Raw genomic sequence first — 21,859 nt, 5'->3', positions numbered from 1 at the left:
TGTTTTTGAAATAAGACCCGAAGGAGGATTGTCCCACTGGATGCCCGAGGTCACCCTCCATCGCTTTGATCACAGTATATTTGGCGTTGATATGCAAATATTTTCTCTCTACAACGTTGTACCTTATTGTATTTGTAGTTTTTTGTATTGATACAAAGTTTTATTCGCTGTCTTCTTCAAGAATTTGATGCAAAATTTGTAGTTTTCTCTCTTCTCTTAAAGGGAGCTTAATTTGTATTAAACGCCATCTAGTTTTAAAGTATTGAACTTTTATTTAAGGGCTGTCGTAATATAAAAGTTTCAAAATTTTATTTTGCATGCATTTTATCTCGATTTTTTTGTGTATCAAGCCTTTCATTATATAAATGTTTTAATGATTTGATTTATATTCCTTCGCCAATATTATTTATTTCTATTAAAAAATCATCAGTATATATTTCTTAATTCGTCTTATAAATTTTGCATTAAAATCTGAGAAGACAATTTCGCTTTAACTTATTGTAATAAAATATTTTTAAGTTAATTTGAGTCTTGTATTTGTTATTTCTGTTGGAGCTCTTAAATTTCATTATTAATCTTTACTTAATTAGTATCTTTTCCAAAAGAAATAAGAAAGTGAAGTTTCAAATGCGAAATTATGGCCTTTTCAATAACTTTTATATTTTCAAGATTCAAGATGGCATCTTTTGTTATGTAATGCATAGGAATCTCGCTAGCTTAAAATACGTAATTTAAATTATAACAATTTCCTGTGAATAATTTACTTCGCCACGCCATCTATTTTTACAATTCGGAAGTACTTTATAGAAAGCTGCTTAAATGAAAATATCATAAAGTTATTGATAACGCCTAAAAAGTACAAGTATTTGTTTCGTATTTTTTTTTATCGTTTAACGAAATGTGATTTTAATTTGTAAATAGTTAAGTTTATTGCGGGCCATGTTATTTTTCGTAATGTTTATTTTATTATCGATATTACGTACGTTTTATTTTGATACAGTGATTTAATGGTTAAGGTACTTTTTTGTTTCTAATAAAGAGGAACGGAAAATGTTGTTTTATTATAATTTATTTTATGTTTTACTCTCGTAAATGGTGATCCCAGAGGTCTTGTCTAAAACAATTACCTACACTGCATGTGACATTACTGCGTGTGTTTCATTAGTCTGAGCCTATCAACCAGGGGGCTTAGACAAGATGCCTTAACAGTAGTGTATGTAGAAAGTCGAAAACTAAATTTGTATGAAACTTTGTCGACACGAACTGTCATTTTCATATAAATTAAGTTTTCGTCTTTCTACATACACTACTGTTAAGTTATCTTGACTAAACCCCCTGATCCAATGTTCTGACGGGCATTGAACCCTGGGTGGGTTATTCGCCATGTACCACGTTTGGGTTTATACATGTTAATTCATACTTTTATCAAATTTCATTTGACATATTGATCTATTTATCCTTTATCTATATTTTGGATGTCTCAAGGAAATATTACCAGTCTTCTAAACTGATCAATAAAACAATGTTTACAAATACCCCATTACTTTATTACAGTAACAAATATACAAATATTGACTGATTTACAAAATTATGGTAAATTAAATTTAAAAACTACACTGCTGCCAGTATCACAACAGTTTAACTGTAACTGAAGTGTCATATTCGTTGAATAGATGGCGCTTATCTTAATTTGTTTTCAACAAAGCTATACCAGTACTAGAAACTAATCCACACAAACTGGTATTGGGATGAGCTGTTGTTTTAATATTTGCATATATTCTTAGAACAATATACTTGTCATTACACAACTGTACCTTTAACTTTTACCGCCTAATTATAAAACCTAAATCAGTATTAATTAGGGATGCGTCCGATATATCGGCATAGGTGATATTTTAATTATCGATACTTTTCATATTTCGCGCATTAAAAAACTAATTTTCATCATGTCTGATCTAGTTCGTTGCAAATGATGTACAGACTATCTATAGTCGGAGAATCCCCACGTTTTATTCAGTTTATTGTCTCTCTCACCCGCTTTGTCCCCGAGTATTCCATTTAGTTGGCTTTTAACAGATATCGCGTGTAGCATTTTGTCGATACCAACTTAAAATACAGAATTACAAAAATCTTATCAATATTAATTTTAATTATTAACACTTATTTAATTTATTACTCATAATTTTAAGCGTTATATATCCGTATAGGTATCGAAACGATATTTCTATAAAAGTATCGGCAAAAAAGCGTATCGTTGAATCCCTAGTCTTAATTCATTGTATTTTCATCCGAACATGAACCATAAATTGAAAGCAGATTAACTGCTTAAACCACAATGATGAAACTGTAAGATAATAATACTGATTTAGTTTTTATGAATTAGGTGTCTTTAGTGACTTAGTTTTAACAATTTTAAATTACGCATTATAGAACCAACGGCCATGTATTTCTATTATGAAATTAAGCCCCGGTAAATATGAATAGAAATTAATAAAAATTGTATATTACCATTGTATCTTTATTGGTTATTATCTATGTCCCTTATAAGTTTTAAGTTTTATTCAGTCTCTACTAATTTTCAGAATGGCGTTGCCAGTACGTTAACTATGTTTGTTTTATTTAGTACCAATTGTATTGTATTCCAAATACAATATATTTTTGAAAATAGAGGACCTTTTCATACAAATAACATTTATTATGCGTATGAGGACAGGGGCCTCTGATAAATAAAACAGTATCATTATAAAACTTGCTTCAGTCGTATATTGAAAAATAATTAAACAAAGCTCAATTGCACTAAAGGAGGTCTCAAATTTGTAAACCAAATGTCACTATAACCTACGTATCACAAATAACATAACCTAAATAATTTTAAACTATACGTAACAGGTAACAAAAAAATGTATGGTAAAATATGTGGTAATCGTGATCTTTATTTACAACTAGATGGCGCTGCAAACAAGTATTTTTAGAAGATGGCGCCAATAATATTAAGTCAATTGTCAAAGTAGAAATATGTTTAAAAGAATAGACACCAAACCACTTTTTTTTAATAATCAAAATATTATACGTTTTAACTATACTTTAGTTCTGCATCTGTATGAAAGACGGTCATTTATATGGTTTCGTAATAAATTTAAATTCTGGTTGTAGTTTAAAGATAAATTTAAAAAAAAAACATTATTTTAGTTCAAAATCTTGTCAAAAGTTAAGTTCATTGATCATTTAAAACCGGATTAATTTTAGCACAAATTTAAAGATTACGATCACCATAAAAATATAAAAAGAATTAATTACAAAACCCATGATACAAAATACCAGTTTAAACAAAACAAACCCAGCGAAAACGAAATGCGATATCACAAGCAAGCAATATTTTTAGTTATTTCCAAAAATTTACTTGTGATTAGGTATGTGAACAATAATTTTATGAAAGCCCCGCAACTCTGTTATCAATATCGAATTCAATAATGAATAATTGCTCAACAATGAATGATGACGTCATCGAATGGTACGAATATTCAAATCGCTGTTACGCGGTTGTCTGTTTGGCATTGAAAATATCAATTATAATTGTTAGTGAATTATTTCATTTATAACGGTAAGTGTTGCTATAACTTCGACTCAATATCGACTGGCAACATTGAGTTGGATGGATAAAATAATGCTTTCTTGACTTTCTCATGCATTTTGAGCACGACTGTACACTTAACTTTACACGATGTTATCTGAAAAATAAATATTTATATCAAATTTTGATTCATTTATGACCTATATTGATTTCTATTACGAAAGTATCGTTAAAATTTTGTATTTACAAATTTAATTTCTTAAGTAATATTGACTTAAAATGAACCTACAATATCAATCCTGGTCAATGTCAAATGTCAAATGTCAATGCCTGGTCCTAACATTTATAATTTAATTACTTTTTAATAGAACCTTGTTCGCTTGAACCGAACTAATTCCTGGTAATTGATTTTACTATGAATAATGCGTTGAATTAATTTACATACATAACATACATATATCAACATTTTTAGTATTAAAACCTTACTAAGTGTTGTGCCTCTGTGTCCTATTCATGAGTCTGTAGGCCACAAAAGGCCAGATTATGACAAATGCCAATGTCGGTGCACTCAGCTCCTGCCACGGCCAACGCCATCCGTTTGATACTTGCTGTAATAAAGATGTCTTTAAAAACTAGATTTATAATCTCGAAATAAAACATTAATATAATCACTTATTAAATTTAAAATTAAATTACAGTCAAAATGTATTATAACGACATAGTAGGGACTACTAATATTGATCGTAACAGCCGATGACGTTGTTATTACCTAATACATAGAATTCAGTCGGGAGCTTTGATTTTGGTCAATATAACAGGTATGTTGTTCTAAACGATGTCGTTGTAAACGCCGTTGTAAAAAGGGTACGATGCGGGGCGGGGATTGAATTACGCGTTATTGTTAAAATTATTTTCCACTATCCAATACTATAGAACACATAATGGTAAGTTTTAGGTATAAAGAGTCACTGGGGTTGGTCACGAAACGTTTTACTATTGGTTACAGAAACGTTACGGCACTTTTCATAGGGGGGGGGGGGGGGAGGAGGGGTCAAGCATCTTAAAAAATTGCGTGACGTAATACTTGAACTTTAATTGTTTCCAATAAGACAAGGCAGATAGACAATTTTGTAGTATCACAATATTAAGAAAATTATGTATCTTAAAACGTATAGTTACCGTGACCACGCACGCTGAAAAGTACGCGAAACGTGGGAAAAAAAATTATAATTATGTAAATAACTATAAGTTTTAATAATAATATATAGCTTTAATCCGTTCAAAAAGTGTTTTTCTTAATGTGTAAAAGCTATTTTAACAAAATACAATACTATGTATCACAACATGTATAAAAAACAAGGTCTATAGGACCATCGAAAAATGAAAATAAGGCTAAAAAAACTACTTATAAACACAAACAATAAAAAGACCTTTACATTGACTGGATTCTTCTTTAAGGAGCTCAGAGCGTATTTATTATTCACACTTTGTCAACATTTCGTTTCAAGTATAGACAGTATACAACGTTTAGAAACTTAAGAAAGCGTCATCTAGTATCTTCAGAAGCATATTTATTAATACATATATGGATTGAAAATTAAACGCATTAAAGCGCTATCTTGTGTCATTAAAGGCAAACTTGGTTGTATTGAAAATATTTTTATACCTTTTTTATTTAACTGCCAGCCTATGTTTTTTTAATGTAATAGGAGACAAACGGCTCACATGTTAAGTGTTACCGCCGCCCATGGGCCTTTCAAGCCTTTCAAGAATTGGTACGCTCTTTTCTTAAGGACCCTAAGTCGAATAGTCAATGTCAAAAAAAAACTTAATTTAGAAACTCACATCTAATATTCTCCTATCCCCTTCGACCGCCTTCCTCAACGCTGCCACATCTGCTTCTAACCGTGCCAAGGTTCCTGGCAACTGTTCAAGCACCTTAAGATCTAAGGAAAGAAAATATTGTTATTGGCCGTTTGTTTAATAAATAACCATAAAAAAATGAATTGTTTCGTATTTTTAATACTTACGAGTAAGCTGTGATGTTATTTGATATGCGTGTCCATTGCTTAGTCTCGGTGCGCTCTGTGTCACGGGCTCTTCGATCTAAATATATTTCAAAGTGATTTAATAATGTAAAAAAAAAACTTGAAAATACCCTCATACTTTTCATCAAAACTAAACTTAACAAAACTACAAGACAGTTTTAAACTAAATCGTTTAATTATATTAAACTACTATCAAACTGTTATTGGATTATGCGGGTAGTTTCAAGTTTAGCGTAGTTTAGGAAATTTTGTGAATTCAAGTGTCGTTTTGGGTACAAATATGAGTCCGTAAGTCAAAAACCGTCCGTAAATTTAATGCGAACGCATAAAATTTTTACTCAACATCTTGGACTACCGCCATTTATAATAAAAATTTAATAAGACTATATAATTATGAGACGTGTGTGGCAACAACATAGTGATTTATCTATACCGTTTATATTTTATATACATAACAGAATGTAAAAGTTTAAAATGTGTGCGTGTGTGTACACGTACTGGGGCACTAACATCTACGGTGTCAATAAATTCATCCTCCGAGTCATGCCTAGTCCTTGAAGATACTTCATCAGGCACTGGTGATGACATACCACTCACTGAACGAGAATCTGAAATAATTTTTTTTATATTATTACGTGGGCTGAAAAATTACAAGGCTAACATATAGATGGCGATATTAGTATAAAATTCATATGATTTTAGTTAGCTTCAAGGCACATAGCATACATTTGACAACTGTCGTACTATAAGTTCGGGAGATATAGTATTTTTAGTAAAGGAACTGTTTGTAAAATCTAAAAAAGAAGTTCGTGTATTAATAAATCATTGCCTATTAATGAAAAAATCTATTGGGCTTCACTTCATAACCATTCGTCTCTCTACACCAGGACAATCACCCATTAAGAGGTGGTTTGCTAAATTGTTACCGATAAAAACATCAAAAAAGTCCACAAAATAATATGTTATAACCGAAAAGTGAAATTGAAGGCTTTGATGTTATAAAGTACTTCGATGTATGTTTTATATTACTTCTGAATGTTTTTTCCTCCTCCTAGGTCCAGATCCAGAAAACATATTCACACATGTCTGGTATATATTACGTTAACGTATAGTTTTACGGGTTCGGTAGAGATGTAAACACTGTTTGCGATTAAGCAAATGAAATTGGACCGTTGCAAGGCTTCCAGTATCTTCTCGTATTTCATCAATTAAAAAATCTAACCTAAAGTTATCAGTATTCAAAAGGAGTTTATTGAGCACGTGTGATAAAGTATTATTATTATAGAGATGATTATATTTTACTTAAACATTATACTATACTTTTCACTTGACATAGACTTAATTTTTGTAAAAATATTTGTTGGACGTAGCTCTAAGATTAAAGCGTTGATGTCTGGATATCTATTGGAAGAATACCAACGCTGTTCTATGATACCGTAAAACACTTACAAGCAGGTGAATTATGTTGTGATTCCTCCCGACAACGCCCCAAAATGTCGCCAGCAACAAGCTGCAAGTCTGCACTGGGGAAGCCTTCTCCGTTATCGTTCAACGTTAAGAATGACTCAACGTTCGAATTTAGGGACATAGTTTCGACGATCTGTCGATAATATGAAATTTATGTTTTAATTTGTCGATTTTTTTTCTAAGAAGACCAGTGTTAGTTACGCTTTAGATGCATGGATCTCAAATCAAGTCAAATCCCGACTATGAACTTAGACCCAAGAATGACATGTATCAGACAGAGGGCTGCTTGATGGCTTTTTTATAGTATAGACAAAAAGGGGATTCACCACAGCCCAAGGATTCCCGTGTACATTGCCTTTGAGGGAAGAGTATACTTTAAACAATTTACGGTCGTATCTCTCAGGGAAGACCTGGGTTCGTTTCCACAGTTCGCAAAAAAGTGACTTACGATAAAATATATTTAGAACAGACGTAATAGTCAATACCTATGATTATATCAGGGTCACTGATTAAATATAATTATGACAATATTTATGCCATGTTTCGATGTTTGCCAGGCAAAGTAAACATATGAAGCAAACATACAGACCTTATGTAATTCATCAACATAGCATTCCATCGCTTCTTCCTGTTTCATGTCGCCTAGTTTTGCCCACGCCTCCCATTTCGCTCTAAAACCATAAAACTATGTTTATCATTTATTTTATGTGGATGGCGATAATTAATTGCTTTGAAATAACAGCAGAACTATTCGTTTTTATTAAGTGATAAAAACAAAAACAGCTTGCTCGTATGCTGATACAGAAAATATTCTTATTTAGATAGATTTATTATAAATTTGTATAGTATTATTCCACAAACCATAGTTAAATTATAAATTGTGTTATGTAGAATGATTGTCAAGTACAGTTAACTGGCTGCCCACGAGACAGGGAATCCTAGTGTAAATATCGTTATATTATGTATAATAAAGTTCTTTCATTCTTTCGTTACAACTAGTTATTATATTAAATCTCTGTATCCATAGGTAAACATTATTCTCTTTATTCCGTTAAAATGTGTTACAAAAACAAGTCGTCAACAAGGCTTTTCTATATACTTGGCAGTCGTTCAGATATTAATTAAGAGTTGATAGTTAGTTTGAGTTTGACCTAATGTACTAAAATTCTTGGTGCAACCCAAGTGTACTCCAAGAACTGAGTTTCTTTGTACCTAGGGGATATGTGCGGCTGCAAACGCCTAGGAAGGGCCAAAACCAGTCTGTTGCCCAGAAGCCCGTTATCAAAACGTGGCGACTACTGGTGTCTCCGACACTATCGACATAAATATGTGTTCGCAGAATGAAATTACAGTAGCAATACTGTATATATTAAAGGCTTAATATTATATTTTTCTTGACATTATCGTTTTAGCATTGCCTATAAGGATAATAGGATTTCTGTAATAAATAACGTCATCTATTCACGAATTTCGATGTCTCCATCCTGACTCTAGTATCCGCTATTGTCGAATCGGGAATCAATTGCTCGTAGTTAGTGCTACACCCTCCCTCGCGAGGGGGGTGTTTTGTCCTGTTCGGGGCGTATGCCCCCCCTTCAGGTGGTGTTTATGTTCGCGCCCTGCTGATACATTATATAGCCCTTGGTGAGGGCCGCAGGCGCGCGGGGAGACTCAGTCTCTACCCGCTGCGCGCAGCCGATGGGGTCGGGAATCAAGTTAGGAGAAAATCCTTAAAAGCTTGCGCAATTTTAAACGACGCATTACCCCGTAACAAACCGCAATATAGTTCTATTACATGTCATAAAGACGTGACGTTAATTGTATAGTAATGTGTGTTGCGAAAAGTGATCGTAGTGGTTTCAATTGAACTATAGCTAATTTATATAATATAGTAATTCATTTATAGTTTGCGTTTGAGATAGATAGTTTTTGCCAAATGTTACACTTTGAAAACAATTTTCTTTTTGTTTTTATAAATGATGAATTGATATATGTATTTTTTTTTTATATTCGTCTTTGTGATGTTTGCCTATAAGCTCGTCTCAACTCTTTTTATATATCAATGTATCAGAGTGCCGAGCGTTGGCATGCTTTTGTAAATACAAAATAAGATCAGTTTATACCTGTTTATAACGTCCCAGAAGCCGGGCTTCGGTTTTGTGCAGGATCCTTCAGTAGCTTGCTTGAAATAGCTATAGAACTTCAGCATCAGCTCATGGCTGGGCTGGTATGGTCCTGAAAATATATAATACGATAATAGTAATTCAACTTCGCCACGTTTCTAAAACGCAAGTGTGTTAGTATTTCTATTCTAAACTGCTCGTTTTGCATTTGATATAATCTATCTAAAAATGCGATTAACAATTTTATATGAACAAGCAAGCAATGCAATCAATATTTGGAAAAGTTATATTAAACCGATTTTTTTTTATGTCTTAGGCCTGTTTCTGTTTCGTGATTACATAACAATATATCTTAAGATTAGTATTGATATATAGAATGTCATCGTTCATATATCAAACTACGGCATTTTTGGGATATGGAAGCGTGATTACGTGACTAAAAGATAGCAGATGACAAATGATAACAAGAAAACACTAATTTTAATTTTAACAAACGAATATAAAAGGTTACGAGTAAGAAAAATCACTGTCAAAAACAAATATTTTTGAGATAATAACAAACAATACATTTAATCTTAAAATCTATTAAACTACAAATAAAATACAAACTTTTAAGACATGTAGAAAATGACTCATATTATACAAAATCAGTATTAGTTGTTTTTTTTATTACAAATTAAAAAATATACATCTAAAATTAAATTACTTAGTATCAGTGGGGAGTCCCACTTTGTCTCCTCACTCTCACTTTCTGACATTGTGAACCTAAATCATCAAGTTAAGCAGAAGAAAACGCGGTTTTGGCAATAACAAACTACAACGCGCCAAACAGAGACAGACCACAGATCAGACTACTGTCATCTGTAAAAAAAAAATCGGTGTCCATAGAAATCAATATTTTTATGAAGAGAGATGACTTGATTATTTTTCCTACATCCATTGTAAACCTTTTTGGGGCTCATCCTGACTGATTTCTTATATTTTTTGCTTTGACCATACGATATCTTTCTTAATTTACTACTAGATGAAATTGTCGACTCTGTTTTGAAAAAAAATACTGACTATGAACCTGCTTCATATACACTTCTTATATTTTTATAAATTCCATTTAGAGAATTTAACCAAATTGTGCCACTTAACAGCTCTGATTTTAATTATAAATATTGTTATGGAATGTGTTACAATAGAGGACTTGCTTTTGGGCCTTCATTATGTCACAGAGCAGAGAGAGCAATGTAGCTAACAGTTATAGAAAGGCACGAAATTTACCATAGAGTATACAGGATAAATATAGACAACTTACATTTTAAAAGAATGGTTGATTAAAATGCGTTCACCGAAGTTATCCTAGCTATATGTTATATAAAGAAACTGTTTTTTTGGGTTCAAAAACATCATTCCATTTAATAGTTATTAGCATGTTAACGTGTCATTAGCATATTTGCGATGTATATTGATTTAGGTAAGCAGTATTCATTCTTAAGTCGGTCGTGAACAAGTTTCTCTAAATACTAGCAATTACTTAGATAGTGTGGAAAATTTTCGAGACCTTTTAGGTTCGTTGATCAAGCATATTCTTTATGCCAAGGACAAGGAAAAAGTTGTTTTATGTGTACAACACAAATGTTTTTGATATAAACAGTAATACGGTTTGGAGAGGACATTCCTAAATGTATCACCTTATATTGTTGCTCTGATATGTCTTTTGTAAAGGTAGTGCGTTTGTTTATTATGACAGTATCTGGTCATTGTATTCTTGCTTGCTGTATGTACATAAAAATATAAACGATTTTAAAACAAATGGTGACTTTCAACAGTATAATACTCGAAACACAACTAACTAATCTAAGCGTACGACCAACCAGGCTATGGAAATTATATTCGTTTTTTATATTATATTTAGTATTTCATTCACTCACTGAGTCACTCATGTACTGACGCCTGAGATAAATAAATGTAATACATAAGTATAGATATATAGTTACAAACTTTGGCCACTCTTCTGTGACCCACTAAAAAACCCCGACTGGGATGTCTACTAGAGGGCTTCAAACAAAGAGGCGAACTTAGGGTTCAAACCTAATTGGAAAATAATCTAGAAGGATAGTGGGAACCTAAAAGTGACAAATATTTAAAAATTGTGTGCCTCATTGATATATTTTCCTATTAGTATGTATCCAAGTAATTTTACTCAGATAGGGATATTAAATTAATAATTCAAAAATTAAATCCTTTTTTTAACGCGATTTGTTTGACAGATGTAATGACGTGAAAACATATGCATTTTATGTCGCATGCCGAATCTAAAATAAAAGAAATAATATCGCGAAGCCAACCAAATTAAAAATCAATACTAATGATCTATAGCTCTCACATTTTCTGACAATTTAATTTGGTCGGGTTCGCGATATTATCACTTGTGTTTCGGAACGCGGCATTGCTTAGACAACAGTAAGTGCTTCTAATTTAATATGAACTTTATTGAATAGTAATAAAGTTCAAATTGACTCTACATTTTATTTACAAAACGTTTGTATGGGAAAAAGGGCTGTTTTTGGGTAATATTTTGTTTATTTTTAAATGTGCCAGTATTTATGGCCAGACTAAGTATAAGAAAAAATAACGGAGTCAGTAGTTAATTTCTTTTAACTATAACTTACTTTATGTGGGCGAACGTACATCATTTCAAACGTACCAAATAAATAAGGTCAAATGTCAAACAGTATCAGCGTACAATGAATCATAAATAATGACTTATTTCTTATCATAGTTATTACAAAAGAGCACTACATTATTATGTAATCACTTTGAAACAAATTTTAATACACAGTTTTAGTTATTAGAACGAAGGCTGATCACCTACATGTCTAAAAAATGCAAATGATCGAAGAAACACATGCGATCTGGATTATTATTTTTTATAAACGGTCAATATTATTATTATTTAATAACCGATAATAAGCAGTCACGCAGAATAACCGGGTTAATTTGATATCCTTATATGCAAGTAAAGGGGATTTTTTCGACGTAGACTTGGAGTTATTACTTCTAAGATATTCATTGCAATGATGTCAAGGCCAATTCTGATCGCTCACTTCACTTCGCTCTCCTATTGGTACTACCATGTTGTTTCATAAACTTATAAGCTTATTCGATAAATGGACGACTTTCAACTTTATAATATTCACATACTGTATTGCGTTATGAACCTTATACAACAGATACTCACAACAAAACAGTTTGAGAATGTAACAGATTTTAATATATAATTTAACTAAGTCAATTTAATTGATTTAAGGGCGCCTGACGCCTGGATACATAATACCGGTGACAGAGCAGACAGAGCTGGTGCTTTCCTCGCTCAACGGATAAGTATCGCAATACAGCGAAGAACTGCCAGCATTAAAAGCACAGCCAAAGGGATCTAAACGTTTTTAATTTTCTTTTTTATTCACTTTGTTTTGTTTTTTTACTATGTTCAGAAAATTGTAAATACTGTATATTTGATTGTTATGATGATGTCATTATTTAACTAAAGAAAAGAGATATGTTGAATATGTAGTTGGACCTTTACATTAGGGTGTTTCAAGTTATGCCAGACAGCTTTGTTGCTTGTTCGATACAGCTACATCATGGACCACCACTTCTTGGTGTACGTAATCGCCGTTTGGCCTGGACCGGGCCATATTATCTCTTTAGAAGTACATTTTTTTTTAAATATCGGACCAAGCACTTGCGCTTGACAATTTCATTCTCCGAAATTGCTCTTCAGCATTTCATTCACAGAAAATTCAAGTTCCCGTTTGGTGACCGAGTTCTAATGTTTAATTACAATTTATATTATTTAGGCATAAAGTTCTCTTAGCTCCACACAGTTTCAAATATATATTATTTTTAATGCGCTGTATTTCGAACGATATTTTCTTGTGAATTTTTACACTTCACACATGTCTGCAAACTGAACCTTGTAACAGAATGAGTAGAGTAGGTGAGGCTTCAAATCGATTCAGTACAACCTTGCAACTTACCCTAGTTAACTATCAAATTATGTGAATATTTTAACTGTAATTTTTACATCGCAATTTATTCGTGCAGTACTTATTAATTGCAATATATAACATGCAATTTGAAGGACTCACGCCGTAGAGCAGGCAGAAAAATAATCAACGCAAATATAGGAGTAGAGACTCTTGGGCCGTGGGGTTCAAGTGCGCAGGCGCTTATTAAAGATTTAAGTAGGCGCCTGGTAGATAGTACCAATGACCCCAGAGCTGGTGCTTTCCTCGCTCAACGAATAAGTATCGCAATACAGCGATAAAATGCTGGCAGCATTAAAGGTACACTGCTACAGGGACCAAACTTTTTTAATCTGTTTTAATTATCTTTAATATTACTTTGTAGGTTATTAAAATTGTAAATACAAAATATTTGAAGGACTTGCCTAAATTATATTAGGAACAAGGTGGTTGTCCTGATTCGGGACTTTGAAAAGTTTATAGTATTTTGGGGGCTAAACTCTGATTATAAACTTTATTTATATAGACCTATGACATCCCTATATAGGTTTCACGTTAGGAACATCGCCTACAAGAAATATCGCACATGGAAAAAACTCTAGATTCGTTTCCAAAGAAAAACAATACATTAGCTTAATATACAGCCGACTAGAAAATCATAATAATGACATTCGATTTCAAATAAATTATTAGAGAAATGAAAAATGGGTTCGGTGCGAGCGTCGTTTATAATCCTATCTATCTCTTAATGACATATTTAGACGTAATTCCAGAAATCGATAAATCATATTTATTTATAAAATTAAAATAATGCGCATATTTAACAGTTATTATCACATATTGTAAGTCTTATCTACAAATTCGTAATATAAAACGCATTAATTTTTTTGCTACAATTATACACATATGTAAATTACTTCTACTGACTACTACTACTACAACTAGTCTACCGAAATAGGGCAAAGCGTCTGTAACTTATTAAAGACTTACAAGCACCAATCTGATGTTAGAAAGTAAACATTGAAAGTGACCGAAAAACGAGTGAAAGTTACGCTACCGAATTGGATGCAATTTAAGTTTCGTAAATAAATATTCATAGAAGCATATTGTATAGACAATTCAAAGATAGGTCGACTGTTGAGGACAACATTGAACTTACAGTCGTCATAAGTTCTTATAAGTTTTGATAAGAATAACTTTAATATATATATAAAAAAATTTATGTAATAGCAGGCAAACGGGCAAGAGGCTCACCTGATGTTAAGCGATACCGCCGCCCATGGACACTCACATTGCCAGAAGGCTCGCAAGTGCGTTGCCGGCCTTTCAAGAATTGGTACGCTCTTTTCTTGAAGGACCCTAAGTCGAATTGGTTCGGAAATATTTCAGTGGGCAGCTGGTTCGACATAGTGGTGGTGCGCGGCAAAAACTGCCTTAGGAAACGCTCAGATATGATGAGATTGCCCTTTGTATATTGTTTAAAGATTGCGTGGTAAAGAAATTAATCCGCATATAAATTAACAAACAATTATACAATTATTTACACAACAAAATGAAAATAAGATGCTTTAAAAATATCTAAAATATTTATTAACAAATGAATAATATGTTGTATGACCTGACATATGCAAAAGACATAACATATAACAACACTTTTGTGTATCTTCATCACTTTTTTTTTTAATTGTGGAAAAGATAAGGAAAATATCATTGCAATCAGCACATTTTTACTTATCTATTTTCTTAAACAAGGTTTACCAATGGACATTACAATTTATTTTATTTATTTATTTAATTAACACAACACACACTAAACACTTACTTCTTGAAACACACAAAAACATCAATAAAAACTGATAGTGCACCCTTTAACAGGAAAACACAGCATGCTTTATACTTAATTAGTATTAATAACTAACAGAATTCTTGAACTATATCTGATCTAAGTGAGAGGTATAAATGACAAGTTATTGTAACATTTAGGATAGCTCTGTGAAACTCTGACTAAGAGAGGTGGAAGTGATCAATTTCAGGGATAATTTATTTGCTAACTTACGCATCCTAGGAATGGTAGTGTTAGAACCTATGTTAGTCCTGCAGAAGGCAATGGTAAAAGGTATAATAGAAAACCAAGAATGACTAGAAGAATCCCAAAGTTTATTTTTGAGAGAAGACTCAACCTTTTTACTATAAACCTTTATATATCTGTTTTTTTCTATATCTGTTTTATTCAGCATTTATAAGAAACTTAGTAATTAGCCTTGTGTTGGGTGTTATCTAATATATAATAATGTATACTCATATTATAAAGAGGGATTTTTTATAAAAAGTACTTTATTTGTATGATAAGGAATGTAGTCGGTATGTATATCTGAACACATCAGTTTAGTAATATGTTTGGTTAAATAACAATACTTATATAGAGAAAAAGGTTTACTGTGCAATTCACCACTTGATTTGAATTTTAAATTAAACTAAATTAAAAAGTCAACAAAACTTATTGAAAATATATTTTCCTAGCTACATATTTAGTATATTAATGTTTTATCTACAATAACAACAAAAACATATTTATTTACTTACACAAACTTCTTTAATCATAAGTTTAAAGTAAAGAACAATTAACCCTACATCATTGATAGCTGTGTGAAAAAAAAGAGCAATCTCATCTCCTATACATATAATATGCCATTATTTTTATTTGGCCCTAATTAGTCATTTAGAAATAGGTACATAGTCTTAGTGAAATAAGCTGAGTAAAGAGGAGAATTTGTCTGTTACTTCCTATATTTAAAATAAACATGTTATGAAATATATGAACATTATGTTGCACTGTTATACATATTGGAACATTACATATTATGTCAACATATTAATGTACTTTTCTATCTTTTATATTTCATATTGAGAGTTATTATTTACATCAGAGAAAATATTTACTCTGCTACAATTATTATATTGACAAATGATATGACACCACACTATGTGAATTCACAATAAACGAAATACTTGTTAAGTATAAATTAATTGCTATTAAAAATCGAACAAAACCACATTTATGAAATAGCCAGTACTATATAAATTATTACCTAATCAATACATTGTGATAATAAGATAAATTTTAAATATTGCAAGTGAAAGACTTTAGTAAGTAATAATAGCAATTAAATATGTTTTCAACAGCTTACTTCCCTAATAAGATTTAATTGTAATGCCTAAAATGATTCTTATTAGTTTTATGTACAAGTATTATAATATATTATTAAACAATGACACATGATTTTGAATATGTTAACTAGGTTAGTCAAGGGTAATTATTTTGTAATCAACATACCACTTTTGGGCAGATTTTTGATGACATTTACAGCAGCATGAAACTTTTCTTCGATGGACATTTTGCACAATCACTTTAACACACGACACACGTATTAATTGTACTTTGGACTTTAAAATAAACTTAATTGATCATGGAATACATATCCACAGCTTGCCTTAACAAATTAATTATTGTTGGAATAATTAGATCAGTCTTGTATTATTTTCAGAACGGATATTTAGGTGCACTTTGACTTAAGTATCAAAGCGAGGATTTACGAAAGTAAATTAAAACAAAAAATATGTTTACTTTCAACAATCAAGAGAAACACGAATTCCATGTTCAAAGTGAACATAAAAATCAAAAGCTAGAAATATTTCAAATTATCAATGTGACAACTGACAACGATGTGTCAGTTACAGTGCGAATATAAGTGACAGATTTCGGCGTCACTGATATTTTGACAGATTTACCTTGAGTAGATAAATTCACTAGCATATCATACTAAGCCTTAATATACTGAGAGTATTAATGTGTGTTGGGTATTATGCTTTGGTTAATATATAATAAAATAATATTCCATAATGCGTAATTTATATATATATTATATAACCTGATTATTAATTGTATAAAAATGGAAAACTGAGAGTGACTAAAGTCCACACTACACTACATGATATTGAAATTAACGTTATACTAATACATATATTAATAAGTATCACTTATCCTTAATCCTTAGAACATGGCAGTATTGATTTAGTGATAAGTTTTCTATTGTATTAAGCTATCTTTACATAATAACATAACACTAGGTCCAAGTCGGACCAGTCAAACATTCAATACATGATATTATATTATATAAATATTAAATATTTTTATTACATTGTAGATGAGGTGCTATGCTTATTAGACCATTCTATCATAGTAGGATGTCGTATATGTATGCACGAAGCGGTATTATGTATTTTTACAAGATTTCTTATGCAAGATTAGAGAACCGATTGCTAAGAACATAATTTACCAATTATTACTCGCCGACACAATCTGTGTAAGGTACATTAAACATTTCGACGTTGCCGGACCGATGACTATACGGGTTATAAACACGAATGATACAAGATCTTAACCCGTTAGATGTTAGCGTTTAACAAGAGACAATTTACACCTTTAATATAAAAATGGACGACGAAAAATTAATTGAATTGGTTAGCAATTATGAATTTCTCTACAATTTAAAACATCCGAAATATATGGATAATATAAAGAAAGAAATCGCGTGGAAGGATATTGGCGATGAATTAAAACAATCCGGTAAGTTTTGCATTATTCATTTTATAATATTCTTGTAAAAATATATGTCTTACTAACTTTTTAAATTAATCGTTATTATGAATATGTATGCGAGGAAATAGACACGGATAATTATATTTTATAAAGAATAAGGGTTTAGGATACTAATATAAAATGCTATGTGTATCGAAATTGTCTATTAGTAATAAAAATTATAATTAATAGAAACAAATTAATAACACCGAGTAAACTAACCAATGTATTGTATCACCACTTGATATTCTTTTTTAATTTCAGATTCAACAATTTAAAGAATAACAGCTATTTTTGCAACCGGCAACCGTATCCCGTAAACTTACTTAAACTGAAAAATTGTATACTTACCTAAAGCTTTCTAGATATTGTTAAAACCGGAATACATTCCGTGCAGTAGTTTGACTTTATCACAAAGAGACAGATATATACGTATATATATAGAAAGAATTTATAAATCAGAGGGTAAAACTTTCTTACGTGCCATAAAATTTAAAAAAACTTTCTAAAAGTCGACCGATTTTTCTCCTACCCCGAAAGTTTATAATGTTTCGAATACTTCGAAATTTTAGCTTTCGGTTGAGTAGATTCGGAGAGAACCTTCTACAACCCAATATTAGTATAGATATATATTCATTTACGGCGAATGGGTTTCACAAAGTTCGATAACTAACTGCTTAAGTGACTGAACCCAGACAGGACACACCTGATACACGTAGATTTTTTGCGTCAAGTCATGCCGGTTCCCTTACGATGTTTTTCGCCACGTGATAATTACGCACATTGAATGAAGAGTCCATTGGTGCAGAGACGGGGTCGAACGACGCCTGGATGGGCATAACACACTCAATCCACTGCTGTCGATTTTGCGAGATATCTAAAGAGATTTTAGTGAAAAATCTAAAATTTTATTAATGATTAAAATGTTATTTTCAGCGGTTTCTTGTAAACAAAGGTGGCAATGCCTAAGAGATGCTTATAGGAGGTCTTTAAATAAAAGAAAAAGTAAAACAAATCAAAAAGCCAACCAACCAAACCAAAAATGGAAATATGAAAGCGAAATGGCGTTTGTGGCTCCTTTTTCGTGGAAAGGAAGATCCACGATACCATCGAAATGACAAGCGACGATGAAGTTTCTGATAATGTTCATAGTGACAGTGAAGCTATTCCTACAATAGCAAATGAACCATCTAAAAATGACGCACACGCAATAAATCTTAATAAGCATAAAGTACTGAAAAGAAAAGTAGACAGATTGGAGCAAGCAGCACCATTAATTGATGAGCATAATCTTAAGCCACCCCGAGGATGTGATGAATTGGATCGGTTTTTTTTACACATCTCTGATACCGTTAAAAAGTTCACACCGTATCAACAGGCACTGGCTAAAAACAAAATATTTTCTCTAGTTTCCGAAATGGACTTACAACATCTTGCCCCTATTCCTTAAGTGGAGGTAGTAGTAGTGAAACGCCAACTTCTAAGTCCGGACAACTGGAATGATGAGACGCAGCAATTTTTAGATACCTAATGTATAACGTGTAATGCATACAGTGATGCTGTATAACGCAGAAAGATTAACTATGTAAGAGAATAATTATAGAATATGTGGCCTATAGAGTAGTATCACAGGGTTGATAGTCTACGTATGGTTTACTCGAGTACCAGTGCAGATTCAAATAAAACATTACAACAGTTGTAGTCAGCAACAGACATAAGCACATCGAAACGTCATGTCTACGCTTTTGTTTGTTGAAGACATGAATGATAATATTTAAAACTAACCAAAGTTTAGATCTTTGTGACACCTGGAGTCCTGTAAAACCAATCTATGGAAATAAGTTATTAATAATACGGTGATTCTCTCAATAAATAAAACAAGGTAATAATATTATAGTACATATTATTTATTTTGAATGCTATTTACATTCCCATGACCTATCCAAAACATTTTGGATATTAACTGTTTATAATATATTTTTGGATGTGGTTTCAGATTTAGACACTTTAAATTTAGCATTAATCATTGTAAGACTTAAAACTAGGAACATAAAGTAACCTTGTGACTATCCCTCTTACATTGTCAGCTCCTGTGGACAACATTTTGGATAAATAAGTTATATATATATATAATGTTTAGAGAATTGGTTTTGGTAACATATGTAAAATTTCTAGTAAATTATAAAAATCATCATCCTAATTATTATGAATGGTACTCTTGTATAAATAAAAAATAATTTATGATTGAATAGGAAATATACAAAAATACATATGAGACTATCAGAGTACAGAATAGCTATTCTTTAACTTACCATAATAGCATTGACAATATCTGATTGATTGTTCCGAAGTGCCCGAACTGCTTTAGCTCGAGACACATTGGCTTGGGACATGACTATTTCTACATCCTTCTCATCGACACCAGTTTCATCTACACCATCTTCATCTTCTTCTTCAGCTATTGGTGCAACCGTCTGTAAAAAAAACCAGCATATAAAACCTCACTAACATAAGGATACATACATGCATAACTTAACGTTGTAACAAGACAATTAAATTAGCATCATATGTCTGAAATACACTTTTCAGTTCAGAATAAGAATATAATTTGATTTCATTGTTAAAACATCTACTCACATTTTGAGAAGTAGCTGAGAGATTGTATCTATATAAAAAGTAGTATATAGCAAGTAATATAAAAGGTAACAAAATTATTGCCTAAACAAATTTACTTACCGTTCCAGCAGTAGCAGTATCATTTCCAGCTGTTGTAGTTTCAGGTGCCTTAAAGCGTTCAGCAGCAGCCATAGTTGCCTGTTGTGAAAGATCTTCAATCTTGGCCTCTCCAAATACTATGTATGTGTCAGAGTGAGGGTTTTTGTATACATCTGGTGAGTTGATAACAAAAAGAATGTTCTTGGACTTCCTTATTGTTACTCTGTTTACTCCTTGTACCTAAAATTGCATAAACAATTTATTAATGTATTGAAATAAATATATGTTATTAAGTTTAATTTTAAATGAATTGCTTACAGGCTTGAGTCCCAACTTGCTCATAATCTTTCTAGCTTTCTTTTCCCCACGAGTTTGCTTTGCTTTAGAGACAATATCAATGCCTGCAATGGGGTTAGTGATGCCTCCAGCTCCTGGTGCACCTGAAAAATGACTACAATATTACAAGATACCTACCATGTTTTATACAATCATCATCAAATTTGTGATATCTAAAAATACATAATAATAAATAATGTAATAGTTATCCTAAGATTACATATTAGAATAGCACTAATTAAACAGGTAAGCTTATATGGTAAGTTTAATGTTAAATATGTAATAATCATGTTACCTGCATCTTCCAATTCTGGAATGGAATCATCAGAATCACTGTCTGAAGAGGCTGTCTCTTCCTTCCTCTTCTCAGTCATGGAAGCTGTAGCTTTGTCTAATTCTGTTAGTTCAGGCATTTTTTCTGCTTTTGGTTCCTGAAATCATTATTTATTCCTATGATTACAACTTCTAAGTAACTTGATATCTTTGCCTGAGATATGTAGTTCCGCGTACAGTTCTTGCGTATATACGATTAAAGAATCATAGAAGTATAACTGTTAATTGACATATGTACCAAACAGTGGAATAACAAAATTCATCTAAGTATAGCTTTGGATATAAAATTCTATACTTTGGAGAGAACTCGGCGAAACGCCGCTACAAATGCGGACGGCAAGTGAGAATACCCAAAATAGTTGATATCAAAAATAAATCACTAACACAGTCACAAAATCATTAAAGATCACAATTACGTTGTTTATCCTCACAATTTTAACACTATAAAATAGATTTTAACGGATTATTTACCTTCTAGAAAACTAAAACTCGCTAAAAGAACTTAACAATTACAGATGTCAAAGCACTCACAGCTTGGAATTAACTGGGTAAATGACATCTGACACTATATTACATTTAAATTTTGCTATCTGTGCGCAAAATTTTAATTT

The 21,859-nt window shown here is 31.6% G+C and overlaps 2 protein-coding genes across 5 annotated transcripts; both read right to left on the bottom strand.

The window, feature by feature from the left end:
- Positions 1-1,525: 1,525 nt before the first annotated feature.
- On the bottom strand, positions 1,526-16,904 carry LOC123717096 (acyl-CoA-binding domain-containing protein 5). 2 transcript variants are annotated; one of them, XM_045672901.1, is made up of 9 exons: positions 16,560-16,904; positions 9,210-9,321; positions 7,676-7,757; positions 7,069-7,219; positions 6,118-6,227; positions 5,602-5,677; positions 5,417-5,517; positions 4,058-4,179; positions 1,526-3,728 (listed from the first exon to the last, which is right to left on the bottom strand). In XM_045672901.1, coding segments are annotated over exons 1-9 (816 nt in total). In that variant the 5' UTR covers positions 16,621-16,904; the 3' UTR covers positions 1,526-3,727. The 2 variants fall into 2 exon arrangements, with proteins under 2 accessions (XP_045528857.1, XP_045528858.1); XM_045672902.1 differs by having other exon boundaries at positions 6,130-6,227.
- Positions 16,905-19,750: 2,846 nt separating this feature from the next.
- LOC123717097 (nascent polypeptide-associated complex subunit alpha) lies at positions 19,751-21,823 on the bottom strand. 3 transcript variants are annotated; one of them, XM_045672903.1, is made up of 6 exons: positions 21,720-21,823; positions 21,211-21,346; positions 20,898-21,019; positions 20,601-20,819; positions 20,177-20,338; positions 19,751-19,954 (listed from the first exon to the last, which is right to left on the bottom strand). In XM_045672903.1, exons 2-6 carry the CDS (start codon positions 21,326-21,328, stop codon positions 19,940-19,942), a joined length of 636 nt encoding a protein of 211 aa, XP_045528859.1. In that variant the 5' UTR covers positions 21,329-21,346; positions 21,720-21,823; the 3' UTR covers positions 19,751-19,939. The 3 variants fall into 3 exon arrangements, with proteins under 3 accessions (XP_045528859.1, XP_045528860.1, XP_045528861.1); XM_045672904.1 differs by having other exon boundaries at positions 21,633-21,760; XM_045672905.1 differs by lacking the exon at positions 21,720-21,823 and adding an exon at positions 21,544-21,562.
- Positions 21,824-21,859: the final 36 nt, after the last annotated feature.

This window comes from Pieris brassicae, chromosome 12, assembly GCF_905147105.1.
Source record: "Pieris brassicae chromosome 12, ilPieBrab1.1, whole genome shotgun sequence".
In the NCBI taxonomy this organism is placed as follows: Eukaryota; Metazoa; Arthropoda; class Insecta; order Lepidoptera; family Pieridae; genus Pieris; species Pieris brassicae.
This window is presented reverse-complemented; position numbering and strand designations above follow the sequence as displayed.